Source organism: Alternaria alternata, assembly GCF_001642055.1.
Source record: "Alternaria alternata strain SRC1lrK2f unplaced genomic scaffold CC77scaffold_5, whole genome shotgun sequence".
Lineage (NCBI taxonomy): Eukaryota > Fungi > Ascomycota > Dothideomycetes > Pleosporales > Pleosporaceae > Alternaria > Alternaria alternata.
Window position 1 is genome coordinate 351,618 of NW_017306194.1, and position 27,136 is coordinate 378,753.

The 27,136-nt window shown below is 51.7% G+C and overlaps 7 protein-coding genes across 7 annotated transcripts; 2 read left to right on the forward strand and 5 right to left on the reverse strand.

Annotated features, from left to right (window-relative positions):
* Positions 1 to 165: 165 nt before the first annotated feature.
* On the reverse strand, positions 166 to 3,170 carry CC77DRAFT_957546 (hypothetical protein). The gene is made up of 5 exons (XM_018535536.1): positions 2,831 to 3,170; positions 2,320 to 2,725; positions 1,133 to 2,249; positions 428 to 1,043; positions 166 to 376 (listed from the first exon to the last, which is right to left on the reverse strand). Exons 1-5 carry the CDS (start codon positions 3,020 to 3,022, stop codon positions 236 to 238), a joined length of 2,472 nt encoding a protein of 823 aa, XP_018388475.1. The 5' UTR covers positions 3,023 to 3,170; the 3' UTR covers positions 166 to 235.
* A 4,292-nt stretch (positions 3,171 to 7,462) lies between these two features.
* CC77DRAFT_687848 (glutathione S-transferase II) lies at positions 7,463 to 9,822 on the reverse strand. Its single transcript, XM_018532770.1, has 6 exons — positions 9,591 to 9,822; positions 9,099 to 9,156; positions 8,823 to 9,048; positions 8,172 to 8,318; positions 7,740 to 7,983; positions 7,463 to 7,508 (listed from the first exon to the last, which is right to left on the reverse strand). Exons 1-6 carry the CDS (start codon positions 9,671 to 9,673, stop codon positions 7,496 to 7,498), a joined length of 771 nt encoding a protein of 256 aa, XP_018388476.1. The 5' UTR covers positions 9,674 to 9,822; the 3' UTR covers positions 7,463 to 7,495.
* Positions 9,823 to 11,444: 1,622 nt separating this feature from the next.
* CC77DRAFT_687617 (hypothetical protein) lies at positions 11,445 to 12,942 on the reverse strand. Its single transcript, XM_018532769.1, has one exon. It carries the CDS (start codon positions 12,754 to 12,756, stop codon positions 11,797 to 11,799), a length of 960 nt encoding a protein of 319 aa, XP_018388477.1. The 5' UTR covers positions 12,757 to 12,942; the 3' UTR covers positions 11,445 to 11,796.
* Positions 12,943 to 13,196: 254 nt separating this feature from the next.
* Positions 13,197 to 16,210, forward strand: CC77DRAFT_687936 (phosphatases II). The gene is made up of 3 exons (XM_018532771.1): positions 13,197 to 13,434; positions 13,504 to 13,992; positions 14,045 to 16,210. The coding sequence occupies exons 1-3, from the start codon at positions 13,411 to 13,413 to the stop codon at positions 16,199 to 16,201; spliced, it is 2,670 nt and encodes an 889-aa protein (XP_018388478.1). The 5' UTR covers positions 13,197 to 13,410; the 3' UTR covers positions 16,202 to 16,210.
* A 1,734-nt stretch (positions 16,211 to 17,944) lies between these two features.
* On the reverse strand, positions 17,945 to 20,023 carry CC77DRAFT_929715 (hypothetical protein; the record flags this gene model as incomplete). The annotated part of the gene is made up of 5 exons (XM_018534119.1): positions 17,945 to 18,395; positions 18,445 to 18,689; positions 18,747 to 19,148; positions 19,200 to 19,522; positions 19,573 to 20,023. 5 exons carry the CDS (start codon positions 20,021 to 20,023, stop codon positions 17,945 to 17,947), a joined length of 1,872 nt encoding a protein of 623 aa, XP_018388479.1.
* Positions 20,024 to 22,077: 2,054 nt separating this feature from the next.
* Positions 22,078 to 22,591, reverse strand: CC77DRAFT_688349 (hypothetical protein). The gene has a single exon (XM_018532772.1). It carries the CDS (start codon positions 22,474 to 22,476, stop codon positions 22,189 to 22,191), a length of 288 nt encoding a protein of 95 aa, XP_018388480.1. The 5' UTR covers positions 22,477 to 22,591; the 3' UTR covers positions 22,078 to 22,188.
* Positions 22,592 to 23,161: 570 nt separating this feature from the next.
* Positions 23,162 to 24,877, forward strand: CC77DRAFT_930107 (hypothetical protein; the record flags this gene model as incomplete). Its single annotated transcript, XM_018534144.1, has 2 exons — positions 23,162 to 24,366; positions 24,427 to 24,877. The coding sequence occupies 2 exons, from the start codon at positions 23,162 to 23,164 to the stop codon at positions 24,875 to 24,877; spliced, it is 1,656 nt and encodes a 551-aa protein (XP_018388481.1).
* Positions 24,878 to 27,136: the final 2,259 nt, after the last annotated feature.

Sequence of the window (27,136 nt, forward strand, 5' to 3'; positions counted from 1 at the left end):
GAATGATATTTACGGGCTGCTGATCATGCAGCATAGCCAATCGCTCCAATAAAAGAGGCCAGATGCAGCCGCACGAAGCCGAAATTATGCGCCCGTTCACGTGTTTTCATAACCACGCATAGAAAAGGAAACCATAGTTGTACAACGATCCAGCCACATATACAGCCCGCAGGCTTGTGCGAGTCGCGCCAGACGCCGATGGCCACCACCGGCTTCTAAATGTCCTCCAATTCACTTAGATAGCCAGCCCGTTCCCCAAACTCGTCCAGCGGTATAAGGATAGTACTTCTCGCCTCTTCGCAGGCGTCATCTCTCTTGCGTGCCCGTGGCCTTTGATTTGCGCTAATGTTGAAATCATCACTTTGCGGAAGTTTCTCTGCGTCAAGTTAGCGGTGTAATGGCAACAAACATGAAAGGAACAGCCTACCTGATACTCCGTATTGAGAGTTACGACCGCAGCCTCATGCGCCCTAACAATCGTTTCGCATGCGCGAATGACCCCGTCGTTAGTCTCAGTAGACAACTTGTCGGCTAAGAGAAGCAGGATAAGGCTTCCTTGCAAGAGATACATGCCGAACAAGTAGGGCATAAACGACAAATCCGGATCCACGTCTAATATTACCTCGACAGCGTGGGCAGCCGATATCGCGTTGGATGTTGCCGCAAGGAAGGACTGTGAGCATATCCACATATTGTCATCCTCCAGAAGTGCCACGGGATCCCATTTGCCGTGCAACAGGATATGCAACACATGCATTATATGAGTAGCATAGGCTGCGACTTTCCTGGTCTGGTGAATCCATTCGCTGCGGACTGGGTCGGGTGTACTGTTCGATTGAGCTTCCTCGTTCGAGCCGCAGCCGTGTTGTGCCTTGAAGTCTTCGATGCTGTACGCGTACCGTTCCAACTGGCGGGTGATTTCTGCTTCGTGAAGCTCCCAGGATGTCCGCTGACCGAATCTGGGGTGGTTTTTCTGGGCGTTTAGATCGACAATGTCTCCAAGAATTGTCATTAATGGCAGAAAGAAACCGAATATATCATGCCTGTCTAGATTAGCATAGTCCTCAGGCGCATCAGAATGCGCTAAAAGATCACCTGGAAGCGGCGTCTTTCAGTTGCGGGCTATACATACGATGTACACTCGAAGTTGAGTCCCCGTTTTCGCGCTCCAGGATGGCCTGTATAGAATTCGCCCGCTTGCCAGAGCGTGTCCGGAACTGGCTGGAACAGATCCTCGCATTCGTTATCAAGCATGGCCAAGGGTCGGTTATAACATAGTCCAAGGTGCCTATCGACCATGTAAAGTAACCACCACAGTCGACGCCTCTCCTCTTTCATTTCCTCCACGACTGCCGCGGCTGGGGTGCCCACAGGCGCTTGCGCACTAGAGCAATCCGACATGCTCACTTCTATCTCCCCATCTGTTGCGGTTGTCTCTCGCTCTTTAACAGGTCCTTGTGGTAATTCTCGGCCTAATTTGAGCTCTCGGGCTAGCGACCACGCCGCGTTCCACCACCGTAGGGAAGCCGCCTTGTACTCGCTTGCAGAAGTGACTACGCCAAGATTGATATATGTGGCGACATCGTCCAATGTACTTGTGGGTGGCATGGCTCCGTCAGGTCTTCCATCGTAGCGTCCTATTGCTCGATCAACTCCAAAGGCGTCGTGTGCGGCGGATGTCAGTCCAGGTCCTGGTGCGAACCCATGCGAGGATGGAGAATGAACGAGGGGTTTGAGTAGATCCACAGTCAGTTTCCACAACTTCTGGCTGATAATAGCTCTTGCAGACGGCGATGAGGTCAGGTAGCTCGCTTCGCTGGTCTGCGCAGCGACCCAAAGCATACTCGAAAGCAGAGCGGGACTACATTTTCTCGGCTTGTGTTGTCGTAGAAAACTTCGCTTCCTAAAGACAGACCCGAGAATATACGGCGAAACTGGTTCCATAAATACCGACGAGGAACTTTGGAAGTAGAATTCGAGCAGGTCGCATGCGGTGGTGACATTCAGTATTGGTCCTAGATGGGGAAGCAGTGGTCCCAAGACTGGGTATCTACAGGCGGCTATGGCAGGGGCGTTTTGCGAAGAGTTTACGCTAACTCCCGATTGTGGCGATCCTGTGTCGACGGAACCATAACTACGGGGTGATGATTGCCTTCCAGCTTGCTGGTACTGCATTGGGTAGGCCATGTTGGCGTACTCAGGGGGGATCGAAACCGGTGTTCCGTTAGGGCCGGGGATGAGATGCATGCCTATGGCTGTCAGCAACTCTTCCGATTCAACACGTATCGCAATACGCAAGAGGCATTTTGAGTAACATACGAGACAAACGAGACATGTACACAGACTGCGAGTGGTGCGAAGTACTCCGGGCTCGTCCATCGTACGTACCATTCATGGCATACATGAGCTCTTCGCGAGGCATCTCGGCGTGCATCGTCGGGTACGCAGCGTTTGAACCAAGGAGTAATGGATCGATCATCATGTGGTTGACAGGTGGATCGAATGTTGTGCCAGGGTTCAGAGCTTGCCAATCGCCCGCAGGTAGACCACCTTTACCAGCTGGAAAGTGCTGTACGACTGGCGTCGCTTCTGATTGCGACCAAACATCTTCATCCATCTCGGCCATGACACCAGGCCTCTCGTAATAACTAGAAATGCCATTAGGGGTTTGTGGGCTACCACCAGCAGCAGCCTCTTCTCTCTGCTTCTGAATGTGCCGTGGAACCTGTAATGCGTCAGCTCCTCGATGCACCAGACAGTCGCAATGCATGCGCGTACCGACGTCCACGCGGTTGGGGCTGATGGTCATCGATAGTTGGGAGTTGCTTACTTTTCCACGTCGTTTCTTTTCACGGTTGTACTGGCAAACGTATTCGAGCTCTATGCAGCGCGAGCACGGAGCTTGGCCGTTGCATCTTGTTCGCATTCGATGGCAATGATCGCATGCTCGGCTAACTCTCCGCTTTACTGGTGCTGAGCTCCGACGCTCGAGCTTGGGTGTTTCTGCTGTCGTGGTCTCCATGGCTGCGTCTGTTGGTTGCGGTGACGATTATGACTTCAACTGGTCCCTACATGAGATTAGCACCAACCGGCCCCCGCCAAACATGGCCGACATACTGCTTCCTGCAATGTGGCAACCCAATTCGAGACCTGCGAACTCGAAAGGAACGGCAGTTGGTGCACGCGGGTGACGTCGCGGGAGTACTTGAAGACGAAGGAGTCGGTAGCCGGAAATCTGGGGACGACCACGGGTCATGCGATACTTGGGGAGCATATGTGGGCCTCCGACAAAGCTTTAGGTGCCGAGGGTACACCCCGACTGTAAGATGTCCTAAGGTGCAAAGACGATTCCAAGGGTCAGTGTGACGATCTGTGGCTTGAAGATTCCATGCGTCCACGCGGGCTTCGAGAAGCGAGATCAACTGGAGTGCAATATCAGAAGACGCAGTGTTTAATTCGAGCATTCATGGATGTATGAAAGCTACGACCCATTGGCTACGGCAACCAGGCTCTGGGGCAAGACGTGGCAAGGGTCAGGAACGCCGTAGCAGGGGACCGTGGCAAGGGTCAGAAAATCCTAGCGCATGATTCGAGCATGGCTAAATGCAGATTAACCGGTGGGAGATGCACTTCTCAAAGTCGGCGCTAGGAGCGAACCGCAAAGAGCCCCGCTTCTTCGAAGTTCACACCGCACGTCAGCTTCCCGCCAATCCTTGCCTGCTCCCAGTACCAATAACTGCTGGCAGCTTCTCCAGGTTGTGGCTTGTAGCGCCTGACCATAATAACACTCCCGAGGCACTCTTGCGCAACATCAGCGTCGGAGATATCGTCTTAAAGCGCCTGATATACCTCCCCTTCGCCGATATTTGGCGCGCCACGATTGGAGCTCTGCTGGTTTGGAATGCCATCATCTGCTGAAACAGCGTCCGTCCCGTTTCACGGTACCTGGCCGTCATTGGCGTACCCATAGTGATCAAGGACCAGACGTCAGAACGTCAAAATATGCACGCCGCCATAGCACCTGAAACCCGATACCTGATACCGACAACGATCTTCTCGTGAAGGCATGGCACGACCTTCGCGCTACACCCAATGATATCCACACCAGGTCCCACTCACCCAGGGACCGAGCGTGAGTCTCGACCCGAAGACAAGCTTGTATTTCGGTATCCACAAAGGAGTCATTAGTACTGAACATGGTCTATCTGCTAACTCAAGTATATACACCGATACATACGTTGGTTGAAGCGTGAGCTAATTGTGTCGGCGGATTTTGGTCAAACTTTGTTCTGTGGCATCGCTGTCCCCGCCATGCAGGAGAAGCCGAGAAATCCTGCGCCTCTAAGCGAGCTTGTAGTGGCTGTGAACCCACCTCCGATATGTGGTCGGCCCAACGTCACCGTTTCTCGTCTATATGCGGAACACCGCAAACTGGCCGTGTAGTCCCTTGCCAGCACACCAACAATGCGAACGGTCTATATACTAACAAGATGGCCGTAATGGTTCTGCAACAGAACATAACATTGGATCCGCTTAAATCTTCTTGGGACGGAGAATTCTTAGGCATCCCACGCTTATCTCAGGTACGCGCTACAACAGGAGTTCTAGAAGACGCAGAATTGGGAGCTTCATTTCGTGACTTGACCGGATCATCAGAATCTTCAAGCTGAGTTTTCAGCCCCACGTGGGCACCATATGTTGAACAAAACTCTCTTCAACTGAAACATGTTGGCCGATGGAAAGGGATGGCACTGCTTCATGGCTCTGTCAACGATCTTCATAAATCTATCCAGTTTAGTCGTCACATGCTAAGAACTTGGTCCACACCCACACGAGAGCAGCGCCTGCCGGGCCGTTGAACTAGCTCACAGCCTTGCAAATGCTAGGTGCTGCATCACTACCGAAGTGATAGCTTGGCCGGTGCTACCGGTATACAATGAAATTGCTTCATCTTGAGAGGCTGCGTATTGCGACCGAGGAGGGGGGTCCGCAATACGCTGCAGGTTCTAGCACGAGGGCCCGCACAATGAGCATGCATAACGACAAGGCCCCTTTGCTCTTGCCTCGAAAAGATGACCAATCTGTGCCTTCTGGGTCCCGTTGCATGCATACGGGCGCCAGAGTTCACCCACTTTGTATCAAGCCCCGAAATGTGTGACCATACAGCTTTGGCCTTCCTATCTCTGTAGGAGTCAAGCTGATACAGAATCCCACTCACAGAAGAGTCATGAATCACTGAATGTCAGACTCTCTAGCGACGCTGAGCTAGCGAAGGCTATACTTCTTCCTGAAGGTCAGTGAGGCTTGGGGCTTCCACATACATTTGCGCATGCTGTTTGGGGCGAGAGGCGAAGAGGCTTGTTGTGAGCTTGCGACGCTTCCAAGGTTCACTCGTACTGAGATCCTCACCACTCACAGGCCGGGTCCCCGCACAAGTTTGCTAAGTTTTCGTTCTCTTGAAGCAATATGGGACGACATTATTCCAGCCACACATGGAGGCTGTTCAATATGGGCATGACACATTTGCTGTGCACCCTACACTGGCTGCAAGCTCGAGCAACTATCATTGAACTACTCACGATCAAACATAGCTGAATTTAATTGGGGCGAGTCTTGCATGTTATACATTTGGACATTACAGTATAGAAGACTTTGATTCATTCATTGGATACTATGGTATGCACTAGAACTTGCTTCCCTCATGCACCCCAGATTCCCTGACCAGTGAAGCCGGGATCGTGGCATACACCAAAACCTGGGGAAGTGACAGCGTCGGGTGTGCGGACGGCTACTCCGCTTCGCAAACACGATGCTTGCCTGCCCTGTCAATCTTATGACCCGCTTCGATCAACTATGTTCTACGATGTTCACCGTTGACATCGAGCCGTGGCAGGTTTGCGGGGGCGCCGCCTACCGTGGCGGCTATGGCAGAGGCGAAATAGCCGTAGTATAACAGCTACGGCTCGAAACCTCACAGCTGGGGGATCACGCTCCCTCGACCCCTTGAGGCTTAACCGGCTCATTTGAAGCGAGCCCAACCGTCGCTGCCGCCGTCGCAGAGCTCCTTGCGATCATGCAACCTGCATCTCATCAAGCATTAATGCGGGGAGAGTATGATACTGGGGGCGTGGGTAAGTGTGGGTGTTGCGGGACGCAAGTCGCTGCCAGACTGACGGATAGAGGGTGAACTGGTCAGAGGGGCACGCCCTTTGGTGGCTTAGAATAGTCCGTCCTGCTGATACAGGTGCAGATACCACTGTGGGTGTGCTGCAGGTGCTCTGCACAAACCAGGAGCGATATACCTGATCCCCTGAAGTGATAAACACCGCGTGTCCGCCCTTCATCAAACCAGTAAGCAGCCCACGCACTCTTTTCAGGGACACGACTAATCCTTCCTTGAGCCCCTGTGAAAGGAGATCGGGAGAGAACGCCTTCCGTATCCGTGAGTACATTCTTCCCTTCCCGGATTCGCCGGATGAGCTGATTCTCACGATGATCAGGCAACTGTGGTGTCTCTGAGACTGACATAATCCAACCATGTACACCCTTTCAGTGAAGCAATCTCTTGATTGATGGCTAGGTCGATGGCTGAGCCTTCTGAGTTTCGAACGGGTGTCACCGCATGCCCACCGTCACGGCAACAGGCGATGCCGTCCGCGTTCCCTCAGCCACCTGAGTGGTGGGCATTAGCCCATGCGCCTGGGAGGATACAGTCACCGGAGCTTCGTCCCTTCAGCAGGCACTGGTCAACAAATCTCTGTCTATTGAATCCAGATTCACGATACACGCGTGTACGTCAGTCATAAGTTATCGTTAGGTTCTTTTTTTTTTCAAGTTTGGAAGTGCATTTAGTTGGTTCGGCACTTCGCCGTAGCGTACTCTGGGGGCCGCCGACTCACCTCCAGGCTTCCTAGCACTATTATCGCTAGCATGTAAGCGCTCCTCAGCCCCGACATCGTACGGACGATTTCCCGGCCTCTCACAAAACCTTCCAAGGTTGGATGTTGCTTCTCGAACGTTTCAGACAGACAAATGCGCAACTTGATGGCAATCGGAGCGTCCGCGGTGGTATATAGGATCATCACCGGGCCTTACTTCGCAATCAACGACTAATATTGTGCTAGTGCAGTGTCCCGTGAACCGTGATGAGCCCACTTCCCATCGATCATTTCTGAGTCGCACCCCTGATGACTGAGTATTACGCAACCAAGCTTGCCAGCCTGGATATCCCCTACTTTATTGACAGGCTTGGCAAGCCGCATGTACTTGACCGTTTGGGTTTAAAGCTTTGTGCAGTTTTGTCACTAGGTGAAATGATGATGGTCTTGAAACTCACCCGAGCTCGCGCGAGAAAATGCCAAGACGTAAAAGTTCCAAGTGGGTCATCGTTACGAACGAGCATTGGAAATGATACAGGTTATCCTGACTAGATTTGCGTTTCGCAAACTGGTACCTGCAGTGTTGCGCCGGTGCTGCGATGGTGGCGCAATGTAATTTATAGTCTGGAACTTGGGGGGGTTAGTTGGCACGGACGAATTTGATGCCTAAGATAACCGCTGTTACAAACTCGGATTCGGATTCAAGGAGCACTAAGAGCAAAGCTAGAGATGCGATTGGCTCAACAATTACAACTGTGCCATGCGATTGGCCGGACGATGTCCTGATAACTCTCACATGTCTTGCCAGCATCCTTACTTACACTGCGACGGGGCGTCCTTTGGGAAAGTAAAAGCACTTACTTTTGCTTCTCAGCATCCTGCTTCATGCCTCCCTGGATCCATTTGCGGCTTTCGGCAGCGTACTTTTCCATCTTGTCTTTGTCTTGGAGAAGTTCTTTAATGGAGTGAGGGTCAGGAACGTGACGACCCTTCTCGACACCAGAACGGGATGTCATGCGCTCCTCCCAGGCTTTGAGCGAAGGGAATTCGTCAATATCGACGCCTGCCCAACCTGCAGAAGAGACCCATCCATAGTGGGCGATATCTAGTAGGTGTTATTGTGTGTCACCATAATCATCCTCAAGTGTGCTGAATGTCTACGTGTATCGGAGAAGGCATGGAAAGTACGATGGAACTGGAGATGACTGGGCACATATTCCAAATATCGCTGCAGTTCATGGACGAAGAAGACAAATAGGTCGACCAATGAGGATCCATGAAAGAAGTGCTTACCAGCAATCGTGCATCTTTCACCACATATGTAAGCCTTGTTGTCTGAGGCAAGATGCTTGTCTAGCACGGAGTAGAGACGACGAGTTTCGTTCTGGTATCGCTTGACACCGTAATCAATGTGTTCGGGTGCATACCGCGTAAAATGGTCTGCAGTCGACGTTAGCTCACTGCACCGACAAGCATCATCATTATATTCCAGTGGTAGCACTATAGAGTAATTTGATGCTGAAGAGAACGTGTTCTCTGTCTTCAGGCAGATCGTGTCTCAACGGAAAACGTCTTCCAGTAATCTCCCCCGCATCGGGATGAGAGCCTCCACATCGGAATCGACAGCCAGGAAATGATCCTGGCGAGCCGACACAGTTTCCCAAAAGATGCAGGTTGCTCGTTTTGTACGGATGAGATCAACGTAATTCTCGAAGCCAAAGAGACATGAGCTGTGGTGAAATCACAATGTACTCCACGGCATTCTTGTGAAGACTTCATCTCGCCATTTACCGCGGTCATCCAGTGCCGTACCTGACACGAAGTGCAATGACGACACCATTTCAAGAGCGGGAGAAAATCGTCATTGCATCGGGTGACACACTGACATGATCTCGGGATGGCCGCAAAAAGCAAAGAGTTGAGAGCAGAAGAAAGTGTACTCACTAGCTTGACCTTGCATGGGCCCAACGCCAGCATTTTGAAAGTAGAGCCAGTTTTTCATTGTGTACCATTCGCGTGTGCCCTTGGGGAAGCTGATCTTGTGATCCGTATCGTAGCGGTCGACAAGATATTCCATAATACTTCCAGACTCGAAGAGGTTGATAGTCTGGCCATCAGTGAAGGTATCTGTGAGCGCAGGAATTCGTCCATTGGGGTTAATTTCCAGGAACTATCTCTCGTCAGCCTAGAACGATCAAGTAGAAGGCTGATTAGACTTACCCATTCTTCTTTTTGTGTATTCTTAGAGATGTCGATCTTGTGGACTGTGTAAGGAAGGCTGCAGATCTCAGCTAACTGAATCAACAAAGTATGACTACTTCGTTGTGTATGCTAAATTCCAGCATATGAAAGGTGTGAATTCAAGAAAACTAGTGGAATGACATGTAACTGGCCACAAACACCGAAATCTGGATTGCTAAAAAGAACTGGACGAAGATAAGCACTTGAGGTGCGTGTTTCAAAATATGTCAAAGTAGAGCAATTAAACCCAGCAAAGAATTTCGCCCTTTCGTTATGCATTGCGAGCCACTTAGGAAACATCTTGGGATATTGCAAGTTCTTGCTTCCTTGCAGGAGGAGGGACGCGAGAAGGAGTCGCCATGACCTCGAATGACATTGGACGAGAAAGAACAGTGTAAGCTACTACGGGCTGGAAATCATAACTATGATAAAAGGTGCATTGCAACTTTTGTGTAAAGAAAAAGTACATACCCTAGCTCTTCCAAAGTTATCGAAATCTTTATGCCGTTAGGCGTCTGTGTGGTGTACAAGTTGATGTCCGATTGTTGAGACATGTTCGCGGTGAGTTGAAGCTACGAGTCGACACGGCAAGAAGAAACGGAAGTTCGTTGTCTGTGGCTATATATGTCGTTGAAGGGCGCAGTGGAGCTCTATGGCCTGGCAGCTTTAATGATGTAGTAGTGGGGGGTGATGAGGGGCAGCTTCGGACGAAAATCGAGCTTGGTGGTTGGTTAATCGTGCCGACACCAAATACTGCGATGATTCGTAAGCGGCTCCAGGCGTGGAATTCTGGATAGTTTCGCTATGGTAGGTAGAAATGCTGGCACCTAAGAGTTGCTAGTGAGTAACAGAAATCATAGCCTCAGTGGCACCGCGGAAGCTTGCATTTCGCGGGACGAAGAGTGCCCATAACACCTAGCATGCGATCAAGGCATTACCTTATTTCTTAAGATAATAGAACGAGTACTGCCAATGATGCATACAGATGGCTTTTTTTTTTATAGATGTACATGCGAAAGCGGTGGTAGTGAATATTCAATTGAATTACCTAGGTATTTAGGCAAGCGAACCTGTGTAGATTTCAGCAAGTGAGTATGCGGTACGCCGACGCGAGAAATTGCCAGCACATGGGCACCAATGTGTTTCTGCAGTCTTGAGCGTGGAACATCGGTGACACATCTGCTTTGCACTACCGCCATCGAGTAACAATTTGTGAAGTCTTCATGCCTGACGCTTTTGGGATAGTGTAAAGAGCATGCGGCCTTGAATATAGGAAAGGCGGTACCTCCGTAATCCTATCATGCAGAGGAGCTCTAGGATGATTACAGAAGGAACCCAGCTCCTCAGCCACGGCACCATTTATTAAGTAAGAGGGAGGTTCGCGCCAAGAGAGAGGTCAAGATCACGTGATCAACAGGCTGCAGCCCAAAGCAGCCAAGCGCGCTCCCTACTAGCCTAAACGTTTGCCTCGTCGCGACAGCCCTCCACTTTCTCAACTCGCCCTACACTTTCATCGAAATCGCAACCCTTTTGTCAACTGCAATCATGTCGTGGCGCAACCAGGGCATCACGGGTTCTAACAACATACCTCTAGGTACTCGCCGTCGTTTCGGCGGTGGTGATGATGATGGCGGTTACAACCCGTCTGCGCCCGCCGAGGGTTTGTCGGAGTTGAAGCGCGGCCGCAGCCCTGAGCGCAGTAAGTCAAATCCTCGCATGTTTTCATGTTTCATTACTGACAACCGTGGCGCAGACTCTTCCGACGGTCCGCGACAACGCAAGAAGCGCAATCGATGGGGTGATGCGAGCGAGAACAAGGCGGCTGGCTTGATGGGCCTGCCTACTGCTATCTACGCGGCCATGACTACCGAGCAGCTTGACGCGTATACCCTGCATCTGCGTATCGAGGAGATCACCCAGAAGTTGAAGATTAACGATGTCGTCCCAGCGGACGGCGACAGGTACGTACCTTGATTTTCTGAATGCCAAAGATGCTAACATGGACAGGTCTCCCTCGCCCCCACCCCAGTATGACAACTTTGGTCGCCGTGTCAACACTCGCGAGTTCCGCTACCGCAAGCGCCTCGAAGACGAGCGCCACAAGCTCGTTGAGAAGGCGATGAAGACGCTTCCTAACTACCACCCACCTGCCGATTACAGGCGGCCCACTAAGACACAGGAGAAAGTCTACGTTCCGGTCAATGATTACCCGGAGATTAACTTCAGTACGGAACTAACCCCTCTAACTCCCCTCCCCTTGTTTTGCGCTGCCCTAGCCTTTGTCTTGACCGGCCTGCTCAGACTGCTGGATGTTTATGTGCATCTAGTGGCACCTGTAGTACAGCTATGTCACTAACCCTAACCCTTTTGCTCCAATATTTTTGATCATACACTAACCACAGCTCTTTGCACTAACAGTTGGTCTACTTATTGGCCCCCGTGGAAATACCCTCAAGAAGATGGAGACGGAATCCCAGGCAAAGATTGCCATTCGTGGCAAAGGCTCTGTCAAGGAGGGTAAAGGACGCTCTGACGCAGCTCATACCAGCAATCAGGAAGAAGACCTTCATTGCTTGATCATGGCCGATACCGAGGAGAAGGTCAACAAGGCCAAGAAGCTTATCCATAACGTCATTGAGACTGTAAGTCACTTCCCATACTATTCCATGCGCGGATGCTAATCTTGCAGGCTGCTTCTATCCCTGAAGGCCAGAACGAACTCAAGCGCAACCAGCTTCGTGAGCTTGCCGCCCTCAACGGTACCCTTCGTGACGACGAGAACCAGGCCTGCCAGAACTGTGGTGAGATTGGTCATCGCAAGTACGATTGTCCACAGAAGCAAAACTTCACGGCCAGCATCATCTGCCGTGTCTGTGGTCAAGCTGGTCACATGGCTCGCGATTGTCCCGACCGCAAAGTCGGTCAGCCCTGGCGCAACGACAACCGTTTCGGCGACCGCGGTCAGCCAGCTCGTATTGGCGGTGCCCCAGAGAACGAGCTCGACGCATTTATGGCCGAGATGGGAGGCGCTGGTGGCCAGCCTCGCGCGGCGATCGAATACAACGGCAACGGCGCTGCTGGCGGAGACAACTACGGTGGAGGCGAGCGCACCCTCAAGCCATGGGAGCGTGGTCCCACTGGAGGCTCTGCACCTTGGGCGCGTGACGGCGACGACCGTGGTCGAGGCGACAGTAGCTCGGCCGCTCCTCCGCCTTGGGCTGGTGGCGGCGGCCGTGGTGGTCAATCCTACGATCAAGGCTACGGTGCTGGTAATGGTGCGGCTCCCTGGGCTTCTGCTGCTCCCACTGCTCCTGCAGCAGGAGCTGGCTATGGATATGGTGGTTATGGCTACGACCAGAACGCTGGTATGGGTGCTCCTGGTGCCTATGGTGCTCCTGGTTACGGTGCTCCCCCACCTCCTGCTGGTCCTCCTCCTGGCCTTGGTCCTCTCTTCCAGACGTACGGATCTGCCGGCAGCCCGCCACCACCTCCACCACCACCGTCTGGTTCCGTGCCGCCACCGCCCCCTCCAGGCGAGGCCCCTCCACCTCCGCCGCCTAGCGATGTCCCTCCGCCGCCGCCACCGCCTCCGGCTTAGGTGTGTACATGTGACAGTGTAGAACCTGGGTCGGCGCATAGCCAGCCTATATGTCTATGCTCACATGGTTTTTAGGGTTATTGATGGAGGTAGCGATTTCTTTGTCTGGGAAAGCACTCGCGGTAATTTCGTGAGAGTTTTTGTACATGTAATTCAAGCAGCTGCCAGTATAAATGGCTCCAGGTAAGCTTATTGGCCAAGCCAAGTAAGTATGTAGCATGTTGCCTGTTTTGCTTGTGTACCTGAGCTCTAGATGTGCTCTGCACTGGTAGTAAACGAGGTTTTGTTCTCGCGGTTGAACGAAAGCATTTTCTCTTGGATCAGTTTTTTTCCATGCACTTGGCTGTGTTGTTGTGGTGTTGATGGAAGCGTTTTGAGAGTCAGGTCAAGTGCAACTGCGACGTGCAAGTGAATGTTGATGGATAGAGGTGACGACTGCGTGCTAAAAGCGGACACCCAGATGACGCTGATCGCCAAGATGCTAAACACAAGCGGCGGGACGAGGCATGAGCATGACAGGGCAGGCACATGCCGACAAGCTCATGTTGACCATGCGCGCTGGACAAGGCGACGCTCTCATCTGCCTTTATCCTTCTTTCTAGATGCTTGTCTTGTGTGTCGGGTCATATTTATAGCGATTTCACACCCCGCTCCGGGCCACCCGCACTCATTGTCGCATGCCCTTTAGTCGCCATGGAGCGGATACGCGTGAGCAAGGTAAGAAACGCCGCTGAGACGTGCAGCTCTGCTGGAGCACTGCTTTGAGTACGCTGACACTGCCTGCAGGTAGAGGACGTCTACCTCCTCCGCAGAGGCACGCGCTTCGACGGCACACTGCACCTCATGCCCCACCATCTCGTCTTCAGCTACCTCCCCAGCCTGCCCGCCGACGCTCCCGCCAACGCGAAACCACCGCGGCAGAAAGAAGTATGGATTACCTATCCCATGATCAACTACTGCTCCCTCAAATCGTGTCCGCCCGTCTTGCGCCAGGAGCCCTCGATCCGCATACGATGTCGCGACTTTACCTTCTTCGCCTTCTTCTTCCCGAATGACAAGAAGGCGCGAGACGTGTACGATAGCATACGGGCGCTCTCATGCAAGATAGGCAGACTAGACAAGCTACTGGCCTTCAGCTACCAGCCAAAACCACCAGAAGACCAACAGAATGGCTGGAACATCTACGACGCGCGCCGCGAATGGAAGCGACTGGGCATCAGCCCAAAGGACTCGGAAAAGGGCTGGCGGATATCAGAAGTCAACTTGGAGTACAAGGTACATGGTATGCCACATGTAACGTTGAGGAAGGTCTTGACGAGTGGAACAGTATGCGCCGACGTATCCCGCCCTTCTTGTCGTTCCCACCAACGTCTCGGACAGCGTTCTCAGGTACGCAGGTGAATACCGATCGCGACAGCGGATACCAGCCCTCGTTTACCGCCATCCTGTCAACAACTGCTCCATAACGCGAAGCTCACAGCCCACACCAGGTCTGCGTGGGAATCGAAACCCTCAAGATGAGCGGCTCGTTGCAGCCATCTGGGCGACTAACCGCGGGTGGAAACCTGCAAATATCTCCTCCTCCAATTCTGCAGAGCTCACTCCTGATACAAGCGTTGTGAACCTGAACGATTCCAGTGCTAATAGCTCTTTTGTCGGTGCAGTGGAAGGGAGTATCGATGCCGGAAGGACCACTGCAGACGACCTGACAGCGTCTTCGGAAACAGACGCCGACGCGCCAAAAGTCTACGGGGCCCAGCAGCGGAACCTCATTGTTGATGCTAGGCCTACAGTAAATGCGTACGCGATGCAAGCTGTTGGGCTTGGTTCAGAGAAGATGGACTATTATCCAGGAGCGGAGAAAGCATACCTCGGAATTGATAATATTCACGTCATGCGGAAGTCGCTTGATACTGTCATTGAGGCCCTGAAAGAATCGGATCTAGTGCCTTTTCCCCCAAACAGGCAGCTTCTGGCCAAGAGTAATTGGATCAAGCACATTGCTAACATACTGGATGGAACTGCGCTGATAGCCCGCACGGTTGGCATCATGCACTCGCATGTCCTCATTCACTGTTCCGATGGCTGGGATCGCACGAGCCAGTTGAGTGCACTCAGTCAAATCTTGCTAGATCCCTATTACCGGACGCTGGAAGGTTTCATCGTCCTCGTTGAGAAGGATTGGCTTTCCTTTGGACACATGTTTCGACATCGATCAGGGTTTCTGAGCCATGAGAAGTGGTTCACCATAGAGAACGAAAAGATTGAGCGCAAGCACGACGGCACTGGAGGCAGCAATGCCTTCGAGAATGCTCTTCGTGGTGCGCGAGGGCTGTTCAACCGCCACAACGAATCGAACGAATCTCTCAATCAGCTCCCGGAAACGAACATGCCAGAAAATGTCACAGATGTTGCCGATACTCCCTCGTCGAAGCCTGTTCAGATTGGAGCTGCGGAGGAGCATCGTGTCACCAAGGTGAACGAGCTGTCACCCGTGTTCCATCAATTTCTCGATTGTGTATACCAACTACATTATCAGCACCCAACCCGATTTGAGTTTAGCGAGCGCTTCCTGAGGCGCTTGCTCTACCATCTCTATTCCTGTCAGTACGGAACGTTCCTGTTCGACAATGAAAAGGAGCGCGTAGACACCAGGGCTAAGGAGCGAACAAGGAGCGTATGGGACTATTTCCTTTGCCGCAAGCAAGAATTTATGAACCCAAAGTACGAACCAGAGATTGATGACGCTATCCGAGGCAAGGAGCGCATGATCTTCCCTCGAAAGGGCGAGGCGAGGTGGTGGGCTGAATGTTTTGGTCGTACTGACGAGGAGATGAACGTTTTTGGCCCTCAAGCGCCACCAAATCTCACACCCCAGACCAGTAACCAGAGTACTGGAAGGAGTGGGACGAGCACTCCAATCGTCCAGGAGCCCATTGTCACAGGTACAGAGTCCGCGGACGGAGCGACTGGAGCAGGTACAACTGTCCAGCTTCCTCCTACACACGCTGTTGGCGATCGCTCCCCAAGAGTCTCCAACACACCAAAACCTCTTGATGCTGCAGCTGCGCTAGGGCAGGATCTAAGGCAAGGAGTAATGGCGGGTTTCGAGAAGCTGGGCATCACTAGCAACACGAACAGGGCAGTAAGTCCAGCTGCAGCAACCAGTAGGCCGAGCGAAGACGTAGCACGAGAAGTCGTCAAGCCAAGCTCGGATCTGAGTACCGGTACAGAAACGGGGGAAAATGCCGAGGATGTCACTCATGAGACCGCTGAAGAGGATGTGAAAAAGTCGTTGGAGGACAGCAACAGGCTGAGTTCCGAGGCGAGTACGGAACAATCCTTGGAGCCTGCGTCGACTCAGATCGCCGATTTGGGACTGGGGGCGGACATAGTGGAGAAGAAAGCAGAGAACAGGAGTAGAAGTCGGAAACCCACCCAGGCGGCGGAGGCAAAAAAGGAGGTTGAAATGGAGATGCAATAACTGTATGTGCTACTTTCTTAGTAGCAAGTTGATTGTTCCTGCGAGGTTTGGGGTGGTGATAGAGATTTGATGAGACATGATAATGCACAATCACGATGAATGCAACAAAGATACCCCTGGCAAGTACTTTTTTTCCTGTTGATATTCATGATGATCTCCGCATGTAAGTTGTGAGGACTATTACAGTGCGAAGCCGACAAGCAAGGGCTGATGGAGCTACTGGAATCTCGTGCTTTGGTACGCCACATACGCTGAAATCAGACTCGTCAAATCTTCTGCTGCATGTCAAGAAAAGGCACCTACTAAGCGACATGTGCATGGCATGAACCAAGACTACAAAAGCACCTCCGCGTTCGTGTTGTCAAGAACTCACAGCGATGAAACAAAAAAGTTTCGTCCGGTCTCATTGGACACAGCGACTGTAACCCTCGGGTTGGTGGGAGATTTCGCAGTTGAAGGACTAGTCTAGTGTGACCTAAATCGAAGCATCTTACCTGTAGCGTCGTGGTGCTTCATACGTATATGTAAGTATCCGGAGCACTGTCGATCTTTTGCGGAGACATAGTTCTTCTCAGTACCCCGAAAGGCAAGACTACCGCCGCTACGGCCAGTATTTGAGCTTTAACTTGGTCAAATGTACGTCGGCTGATCACACGACTCCGTACCTAACTTCAGAGAGTGAAGCTGCGGTATGGCTGACTTTCTTCATACTCCATCATTACGTTGGAAAATATCGCCTGATTGGAATCTTGTTTACAAGGCTCCCATCGAGACACCCGAAAGGTTGTTCTTCTAGTAGCCAGCGATACCTACTAATTACCAAGCCCTGGCCATGGAGAAAGCAAACTAGGTCACCGAGCGAACAACAACTGGACTGGTCTTTCAGTACCTCCGGATGAAGAAGGTAAATTGTGTTGGACAGATGGGATGTCTGAGGGCTCCAAGGCACTTGTACATAACCACCATGCCTCAAACGGAGTGAATAGATGCCAACTACCGTTCTGGAGATGCTTCTTCGGTGTGTCTAATAGATGCGAGCGATCTGTTTGGGGATCTATCTGCGGCTAGCCAGTTGCATTCGATGAATGAAAGGTAGTGAAGTTGCCTGTACTCTTCGAGTACAGGGCTAACAGCTTCATAGATCCTATAATAATCGTTTGGCATCCGATGGTCCGTCGTAGCATCGTACCGAAATCCAATCATAAGATAAGCCTGTATCACGCAACGGTGTTGTCTACGAAAGTTATCGCGAGACTGATGGTACTTTACCGCTGCATAGTTGCACTCTTACTGAACTTGAACATCGGGAATTTTATCCAGTTATTGGTGTGATACTGCCACTTCCGCCACGCACAGCACCTGTCAGAGACAACATTCGGGATAGCAGATGCCGATGAGATAGAAGTAACTATGTTCAAATGCCAGTGGGAAGAGTGTGTTGGTACGACCTTTGATCGCGTGCAAGAGCTGAAGAGGCACGGTAAGACAAAACATGTCAATTTTTATGTTTGACGCCCAATGCTGATGGCGATCGTAGCGAAAGCGCTGCGGGCAGTCCATTCCCTACGAAACAGAAAGGCAAACTGGAGGGGCATGCTAGACTAGTCCACAGAGGTGAGTTTGAGGACTGGGTATAAAACTTTACGTACATGTCCATGAGCGTCGTGCTACTACATACTATGCATATAACCATGGCCGACGTGTGAATAAAGCAAAAAAGTATTGGTTACTTCCGATTCTCATTTACTGCGTTTGTCCAAGGCCCCACGAAGGGTCTAATATATCAGCGTTGAACCAGTCAAGAGAAGGTTGCGATTGGAACAACTGCCACATCATGTCGTCATTCCACGATGAAGGCATCATGCTAGGGGTTACATCACTTCCGCCGCTGTTTAAAATATCAGGACCATTGCCGAAACCTGCTGGTAGAGGACAGGTCCCCAACGGTGCAGCCGATCCTCCATTCGGTTGTGGTACTTGCTCGTGAAGGTCCGAAGTCCGTACGAGAGGTTTACAAAGACCCAGCAGTGTAGCGCACAGCCGATGCAATCGGTGAACATATTTGTTTTCCGTAACGAGCCCGGAAAGGCCGTCAGTAACATCTTGGAGGAGCTGGAAATCTCGAGCGCTAGACGTGCCGACCACGTTGCAAAAAACGACGAAGAAGGGGCAGAGTGGATAAGAGAGCATACTCCTGATGGTCATTAGTTACGGATCCTTCACTGGAACAGCTTTACGCTCACCAAGCGAGATAAGGGTCATAGCCTTCGATGAAGTGATCCAACGATCTTCCAAGTTCTTCTATATCCTTGGCGCACTCCAATGCCTTCCGGGCACTTTGAAGACACTCCTCTCGTTCTGATGGATTTGTCGTAACGGTAGGGCTTAGACGGTGGACTGAAGTTAGGGTAGAAAAGTACCTAAACTCCATACCTTTCCAGTGTATGAGAGCGTCAGTTCTGCTATCTAGGAGATGCAGTTGTCGTTCCTAGCAAAGTATGAGCGTCTGCTAAAGTCTTAATTAGGAAGGGGTAGGTCTGCATACCTTCTCCATAAGCTCGTAGATGCCCTGCATCTTTGTTCGCAATTGCGCCACCTCTTCGTTCAGTATAGCTGGCGACGGCTTGGTTTCCAACGATAGATCCAAGATCTTGTCGAGTATAGGAAGTAGTTCTAGAACACTCATGGGGCTGGCTGGATCGGCTCGCAACAGGTACGAAGCCTTTACCTGGAGTTGAGGAAGAGATCGTGGCCGAAGTAGCAAGAGGCTCATCACGCTATCAAAATAGGCACATTGACCGACTATGGCATATATCTCGCTCTCGGTGTCAGTTTTTGGTATCGGTTCGTCAATATGATGATAGCCAAGAGCCACGATAGTGCGCGATGCATGGGCAGTAAGTTCCCAGCAGCTCACAGGGTTGCCCATGATCTGCATCATGGTAGCCTGCTCTTAATTAGTCCATCGTTCCAAGTAATACGACTATGGATACCTTACTCCGGTAACCAATGCCTGCGCGAGTAAAAGAGAAGGCGCAGTTAAGAAGCTGACTTTATCTAGAGCAGTAAGCGCTGCTATCAGGTGATTAAACTCCATTCGTTGGATGTGTCGTTGGACAGCTGCACTCTTAGGGCCTTGCAACTGGCTCGCATATAGTACAACAGCTGCCTGAAAGTGAACGATGACTCGATACAGATTGAGAGTCTTCTCATCAGCAGTACCTTCCATAAGGGCAAGTGCAATCTTCTCGAACGCCTTTGGTGGCACATGATCGACAGTATGGTAGCGAACGGCGGCGTTGCCTCGTTCCTTGAATTCAGCTGACCTCACTATCAGCTTCACGTCAAAGATTTCATAGAGGCATACTTACTACCGAGGATGACATGAAAGATCTCGTGCTTAGTCATATCAGTAGAGACATGCATCGACTGATCAAATGTGCTGCGGTCTGGCATGGTTGGTGTGGGCGTGTGGGACAATTGGTCAACAAATGATATGGCGGTTTCGAGGACTGAGCGTTGATGGCTCGACAGTAAGCCATTGGTAGAGAGCTCTTTGCTGATGTGGATGCGAGCCTCATTTGCTGTCTGTGGGCTATTGTCGACATCTTGAGCTGGGGCTGGGGCTGGCACATCTAGCGAGCTGGATGTCCTCTGTCTCTTTGCTGGTCGATCTGAAGTCGCTTCAATAGTTGGCACAGCAAAGCTATTTACGGTCTCCTGCTCCTGTGCCGAACTTGGGCTACGATGGACACTTTGAACAGAATGTTCGAGATTTGAGAGCCGTTCTACTAGAGCTTTTATTTTCTCGTCCCTACACATGATCAGAGCCGAAGGGTAATGATAGACTGGAGCACCTGGACAAAAGCAAAGCCTCTACACAGCCTAATTTGGTCGCGGGACAGATGATTGCTTACGTTCGAACTTTGGGTCGCGGGACGCGCTTGTGCCGATTGCGCAGACATTCAGCCTTGGCCGCTACACAGTTTGCGCATGGCTCTTTGCGATCGCATTTCACCTGGTGTTTGTCAATGCTTGTGTACAAATGCAGGTACCCACATTTAGGGCAGACCTTCCGAGCATGGCATAAGTCACATGCGGGCACACCTCCGTGGGCAATCCAGTTCTCTTCCGGCATTTGGTAATCGTCGAAGTAGCACAGTGGAGTATGCAACAAAGAGAGTAACCTCCGACTCTAGACTCGCTGGTGAGGATGGTCCGGAGAGCTTGATGTTCGGAGCTCTTGGCAGGATTCGGAAAGGGTACGGCCCGAGGTCCGAACGTGAAGGACGCCATCGTCGCATGTTGCCCAACCTACCCAGGTTTGCCTTGTGCATGGGAAATTCCGCGGGAAGTTACGCATTCTCATCAAGACCAGACTGGATGGCTAATAAGTTGGGGGTTCGGGAGGTGCAATAATAGTGCCGAACCGCTCTGTCCGTAAGCAATGGTGACGACGGTTGTCAAAAGGCCCTATTTCTCGCTGACGCTGACGTTGTTGATACGAAGGTAAGCGTGTCCGTGTTATCGCAAAAACAATTCATCAAACAAGCTTCGTAGACTGCGCGTACTTTGGGGCCTAGGACGTTGCCCTATCACGAAAACAGAGCTCGCGAAGAGCTGGATAAACCCGACCTAAAGCATGGTAACCTTGAAAGACGAGGATTTCTTCGACCTGGCGTCTCAGCACACGGAAACATGCAACTCTTTGAAAAACAAGTGCGACAACCACGCCAATGACTTGCAGCGAGTCCACAGCGCGTGGCATAACATGTGTGCAACAGTCTCCAGCCGCTTCAGGAAGGGATCGATACACATTCCACCGCTTCCCCACGGATGCTCCCGCAGTGAGACTAACTTTCTTGGGGCGGAATTGTTGGGTTGGCCAGAATTTGGATAAAACGCCAGAAAACGATTGAGAGCACAAGCCGCGACAGAGCAACCGTCAGCGATGCGATGTCATTGGGCGAGCGCACAGTTGCAGCGCCGAGGGAGGAGGATGGTACAAGGTTGCTGTGTAGGCGTGGGATAAGGCGGTTGTGCAACACGACTGAAAGAATTGGCAAGTTGCACGAATGTCATAGGAGTTCTCGAAGGAGCAAAAGTGCAGTCAAAGTTTTGAAGGATTCGGTATCTATTACCCCATCGGTTCCACCACAATGGAAACGAAGCCATGAAAATTGATGAACCTGCCGCGCCGTGGGATGAATTAGAATGGCAAACATCGTTCACGTTTTGCCTATGGTAGTTGACTGGAGGCGACTTGGACCATCGGTGTGCACTGCATGTGTAACGTCTTTACGTGGCGTGGGATGTCGTGGTTGAGCTTGGTACGCGTCCTGCAGCACCATTTGACATACCGTCTCATGTGACAGCGCGTTGGACTAGGGCGCGTGCGATGCAAGTATCGTGAATGGGCAGCGCGAAACTAATGCCTTGTTCACGCACCGGGCTCACATGAAGACAGTTGAAGGTGATTAGGTAGGGCGAGGGAGAGGGTTTGTCGCACGAACAGAGGGTGGCGTATGTGGCGTACTCGGGTCAGCATCGACCTCAAAGTTGAGGTGAGAAAGCGTCGCGGTGGTCATGCATCAGGGAAGAATCACAGACGGAGAGATGGAAAAGGATGCGGGTGAGGCTGGCACTCAAATACCAATGAGGCAGTTGCGTCTTCCCACATCGAAGACGTCGTGCAGAAGGAACGACGGGCATTGGGTCGGTTCTGGTAGCAACACATGCTGTGAAGCACAAGTGCCGGGTGGATGAGTGCAGCCATGGATTATACATGGCCGCCGGCTGGCTTCGCATTGAGTGAGTTTGCCACAATCGGGCGACAATCTGGCTACTCAGCGCGCTGGCAAAAGAAGGCGGTTCCAAAGTTGTTCTGCGTTGATGCGATGGCCCTGAGCAGGCCAATCAGATAAGCGAACCCCAGGCTGCGTGGGGTGTATCAGGAAGTCGCGATAAGGAGCGGAGGATCACAGCTATTATCGTGCATGGACGTCTACAAAGCTTCTGGTACGGGCTATCGAAGGGTGACGGTCGTGTCCACGGCAGAGTGCACGCGTGCCGACCTTGGACGAGCAGATGCTATGACGAAGAAGTGTTACAAATGGCCTCAGGCCTGGTGGCTCGGCTCGTGTGGGGTTTCGCTCACCGTCAAAGGGCGTGGAGACGCGCGCATATGTGGTGCTGGGCAGCGCTGCCAGCAACAATGCTCGGTCCGTGGCCGCGATAAAGCGTGGTGAGCAGGTGTCGAGAGGGCTGCAGGGCATTGCGGCTGCAGCAGCTCAGGCACGCAATAAGAGAGCAGATGGGCCTGCGGCGAATCCAAGGCCGTCTCGGGGCTCCCACGCTGGCCGTGTCATTGGCGCGTTTTCTGGCTGAAGGCGTGAGTCTTATCTCTTACTCCTGGCTCGGCGGCCACCACACACACCCCAAACTCCAGCTTCAACCGCACCCGCAACAGCACAGCACTGTCCCCGCCGAGGACAGGGCTGGCCACGCCCGGCGCGGGAGCTAGTTCCAATGCCAAAAACAAAGAGTACCTGCACATCCCATGGGCCCCAAAACCTGAGCACCACCGCCCTCACGCTCCCTACCGCTGCCCCAAAACTCCCTCCCCACCCACGGGTGCACAGGTCCTGCCCGTCCTTTTGATTGTGCCACCTTCCATTCGGATGCTCCCGCGTGCACCGCCTGTCTGGCACGGAATCTAGGTATGCCTTGATTGCTTATCTTGTGCACTGTATATTGCTAGAGCCTTGCCCCAGCTAACCCTCGTACCCAAGGCTCTTGGCTCCTGGCTCCGTCCCTACTGCAGTGCAGTCCGCATCCATATCCACAGTCGTTCTTTCCCAATACACAAAGACCCTCGAGACCCCCTCTCTCGGCCTTCCATGAGCCACCCGTCACCCATACAGCAACCACGCTACGACCACCACCTCGGGTCGACTCCTGATGTTCCATAGCAGCACTCAGGCCCCCGTCCATCTGCCTGCAGAGCCCGCGCCTGGCGACGAGGCACAGCTCCCGCGCGGAGAATGCGGCTTCATCATCCCACCGTCTGAGGGCAATGGCGCCCGCCAGCGTTGCCCTTGCCGTAGCTTCTATCCAGATTCCCTCATCCGCTCTCGCTGTGGGTGCGGACACCAGGCCTGGAACCATGAGGCTCAGCCAATCTCGACCGTGTCAATGGAGGCATACCTACATGCCGTAGAACAAATGAAGCGACTGAAGCAAGAGGTGCAGCGTTTCGAGACGCTCGAGCAACATTTAAAGCAGGAGCTGTTCAGAGAGCGTCTGGCTCGAGAAGAGCTGGTACGGACAAACCATGCAGTACAAGCGCGCATGTACGAGAACATGCAACTTCTCAAACTCTCCATCGACGACAGGGTCGAGGCCGTGGTAGACAGAACAACGGAGCTCAGCGACCAGATCAAGGTGCAGGGCGAGCGCCTGACCATGGTCGACGAATTCAGCATGGATTTGGAGAACCGGGTCGACCGAGTGGAGCAGTTTAGTGGTATGTCGCGAGACGTAACACCCGCTGCTTCCACGCCAAAAGCACATCTGTCAACCCCAAAGGCCTCTCCTGCCCCACCAATGCCGCTCATGATGCAGTCACAGCATACTCTTGGTCAACTTCCGATCCGAACTGATAAGAAATACCCTCTGTCGTGGAGTGTTCGCGTTGTTTTCATTCCGCGCAAGTCGCAAAGGTTCGCATACGATCCTGACAGCAATGGCTACCGGCGATGTGCCTCACGCAAGCTGTTGCAAAACCTCGAGTTCCCCAGCCAGGACAGCTCCTGTTTTGCGAATGGCATCGAGACTGCCTTCAAGGGCGTCTTCCGCGGTAGACCCTGGATGCCCATGACCGGCCATCGCCCAGCTGACGAACCTTTCGGTCGCATGGCGCTGACGCTTCTACCACCCGATCTCGTTCACCGCGGCGTATGGGACTATCCTTTCCTAGAGGATCACTGTATTGCGCACGACAAGATGCAGGGAGACATTCTCTACATCACCCTGCAGTATGAAGACGTCACCTGGAACGAGATTCGATTTCTACCCCCAGTTACTGGTGTCGACGAGACTTGCTGGGAACACGACGATGAACTCGACGGTACTGCTAAATACAAGAGCTTGGACTCAGAGATTATGTACGATTACCAGGATCCTCCTCCTACTTATTCATCTCGAACTCACTCGATGGCGACTAGGGCGCCCTCGGGACTGGACGTCCTTGCCAACTCCGCTGCTATGCTGAGTCCGATCGAGCGCGCTCAAACGGCATCATCTGTTCATTCCTCCAGACTGAGTCCTCTTAGTCCTCTGCAGCGCGCGCCAACCCAGTCATCGAGCCATTCTAGCCACCCACGTTTCTCTTCCGAGCGTAGCAGCCTTCGCAGCTTCGATACGGAAACCACTGATGATGAGCATCGTGACAAGAAACCCAAGCTACGGTCGAAGCAAAGCATGCCCAACGTGAATGGCAACGGTCATGCACAGCAGCCAATGTATGTCTCGGGCCGGTCCAAGCGTAAGATGCCAGTGAGGGAAAAGGGCCCCAAGGAGCCCCTACACTTCAACGTTGCTGGTGTTGCAAAGGGCGGACTCAATTTTCTGCATCCTCGTTCTTCCAAGGGGAAAGAAGCGGCCCACAATCCATGAGGCAATAACGTTCGGTTTCATATTTCCCATATGTACAAGGTTTCTTATTCATACTTGGTACAGGCGTTCACGAGTAAAACCTCGCTTCTTTCTTTCTTTTAACCAGGATACCCATTGGCGTTGTATAGTGCGATTGGATGCGTCAGCTTCACAGCGCAAATTTCTCAAGTGCGTTCTAGGTCTAACGTTCGTCCCATGTTACCAACAGCCACAAGACGTAGTTAAGAATCTCGGGTTACGCAATTTCTCTTCTCGACCATAGACGATTCCGAAGATAAAATGCTAGCTCCCATGTCAAAAATATGCAATCTTTTAGTAACCCGAGCAACGAAAGCAATAACCTTTCCCCTACAGGGATGACGCTTACTAGCCTCTGTTTCCGGAAAATCGTCGTGCGCTCAGACGCAAGAAGTCTGTTAAAAGAGATGCTTGGTTGTGAGTACTCCGATACCGTATCGCTTCGTACCACCCGGCATTGATAACCCCCATTCGGTATCCACCAGCCAAGACGGCGTGCAGGGAAAAACATGTAACGCAGGGCCTTGAAGAGTAATATGTGTGTCCGACTTATTACTGCTTAGCTTTGAGCTTGATACATCCGGAAAGTACCATTGTTAATTAATGGCGAAGAAACACCACAACTATAACGCCATGATTGTCGAATTCGGGGCATCTATAATTGCCGCTCAATGCACGAAAGCATGACAGACTTATATGTGACCAGCGACCTGCCAAAATGCCAAATCGGTTGAGTTTTGCGCCCTATACCCTCAAGGATGTCTTCGACCTTACATGGCGACTTACAGTCGATTACTTGTAGGTAGATTCTTTTTCCATCTTGTATAATGAGCTCAATGCTTGGTGCCACAGAGGCAGCAATATGACTTTCATCTATCCGAATTCTTTCGTTCCGCTTGTCGTAATTGAATCCGGCAATACCAATGAGCGCTCCTACATGCTCCCAGACCGCAACAGTTTTACGAAGCCGCTTAAGATAAGCCATAAAAGCGAAGCACTACGTACGGTTCATAATCGAAGGTCATTAGAACAAAGAGTATCCTGTCAAGTAAATTTGCCTCGACTGACTCGGGCTCTGGCTTTTCAGAAGCGCTTGCTGTCACCCCAAACAATATAACTTCCTGATGCAGAACTTCTTTTGTGTGAAATTAAGTGCGACAGGAATTTGTGGATACGAGATCAGCAGTTAAGCTTCTATCACGGCTTCACTAAGAGTAGGTGGTCTGGAAACAACTCCGATAGACATGCCGTTCTTGCCTGTATCATAGTAGATGGAAAGGGTAGTGGCCAAAACAGGCACAAGATGGTAGACTCTCACGCTACGCTTAATCTCACATTCTAGACAGATGCTCTGTCTGCTTATGGGTGAGTGATTAAGCGAATACAGCTCGCACGGAATAGCTCATACTACGCTGGACTATGAAGACACAAAACACCGATGGATTTATCTTAATACTTCAAGAGCCTAAACACAGCAAAGATTCCTGTGTGCCAACATTCTAGGTAGTCTAGGGTAGCAAGAAGTGATAGCATGAAATGATACTCTGGCATAGGAGGAAATGCAAGAAAGGCCCAAATCTTTCAATCTTGGTTCTACTAGGGGAGCTGGACCCGGTTAAGGAGGTTGTCGTGGAAGTTTTGGTAGTCCGTGCCGGACATACGAACCCCACCTCATTCCTACAAATGAGGAGAGTTCGACTTCAACTATGAGAGACACCATGCAAGACAGTGGTTGTGCGGTCTTTGTTTTTAACGATCAGGAAGCACCGTGCCTAAATACTACAATCGACCAGATCATTGGATTGGAGCTTCACAAATCCAATCTCCATGTTCGTAGTGACACTATCTTTCCATATCTCCGCTTAATCAAAGATTTTATGATTGAGAACGATCGTTGTACTGTGAACCAAATTCCAGCGTTGGAAAGGATCGGTATTGGTTTCTGCAGCTCCGGCACGAGGGCTATATGATTGTTGTCAGAGACCAGTACGGTCAGACTGACTTGAAGTCACCGAGGTATTCAGCGTTCAAAATTTCATGTTTCGTGTGGTTCCGTAGAAGAATCGTGCACTTGGGTTATCTTTGATGCTCGTTCTCTGACAGTGCCGGATACGATAGGGGTATTGCCGACACTACAGTCAACAAAATTCCTCTGGGTTACTCAGGTAGTAATTACTACATGAGAGAGACGAGCTTCTTCGTACCTAGGTATGCATGGCAGTGGATCAGGCAATCCGCCCC

What these genes read in the sequence shown, in the direction of transcription:
- CC77DRAFT_688349 (XM_018532772.1), bottom strand. Translation starts at nt 22,476, where the DNA reads ATGCCCTGCAGCCCTCTCGACACCTGCTCACCACGCTTTATCGCGGCC.
- CC77DRAFT_957546 (XM_018535536.1), bottom strand. Translation starts at nt 3,022, where the DNA reads ATGGAGACCACGACAGCAGAAACACCCAAGCTCGAGCGTCGGAGCTCA. An exon ending in AAAAGAAACGACGTGGAAAA is followed by an intron (nt 2,726 to 2,830) that starts GTAAGCAACTCC and finishes GACGCATTACAG; the next exon opens with GTTCCACGGCACATTCAGAA. An exon ending in GTACATGTCTCGTTTGTCTC is followed by an intron (nt 2,250 to 2,319) that starts GTATGTTACTCA and finishes TGACAGCCATAG; the next exon opens with GCATGCATCTCATCCCCGGC.
- CC77DRAFT_687936 (XM_018532771.1), top strand. Translation starts at nt 13,411, where the DNA reads ATGGAGCGGATACGCGTGAGCAAG. An exon ending in AGCGGATACGCGTGAGCAAG is followed by an intron (nt 13,435 to 13,503) that starts GTAAGAAACGCC and finishes CACTGCCTGCAG; the next exon opens with GTAGAGGACGTCTACCTCCT. An exon ending in AAGTCAACTTGGAGTACAAG is followed by an intron (nt 13,993 to 14,044) that starts GTACATGGTATG and finishes CGAGTGGAACAG; the next exon opens with TATGCGCCGACGTATCCCGC.
- CC77DRAFT_687617 (XM_018532769.1), bottom strand. Translation starts at nt 12,756, where the DNA reads ATGCGCCGACCCAGGTTCTACACTGTCACATGTACACACCTAAGCCGG.
- CC77DRAFT_687848 (XM_018532770.1), bottom strand. Translation starts at nt 9,673, where the DNA reads ATGTCTCAACAATCGGACATCAACTTGTACACCACACAGACGCCTAAC. An exon ending in ATAACTTTGGAAGAGCTAGG is followed by an intron (nt 9,157 to 9,590) that starts GTATGTACTTTT and finishes TGAGATCTGCAG; the next exon opens with CCTTCCTTACACAGTCCACA. An exon ending in TGAAAGATGCACGATTGCTG is followed by an intron (nt 7,984 to 8,171) that starts GTAAGCACTTCT and finishes AACACCTACTAG; the next exon opens with ATATCGCCCACTATGGATGG.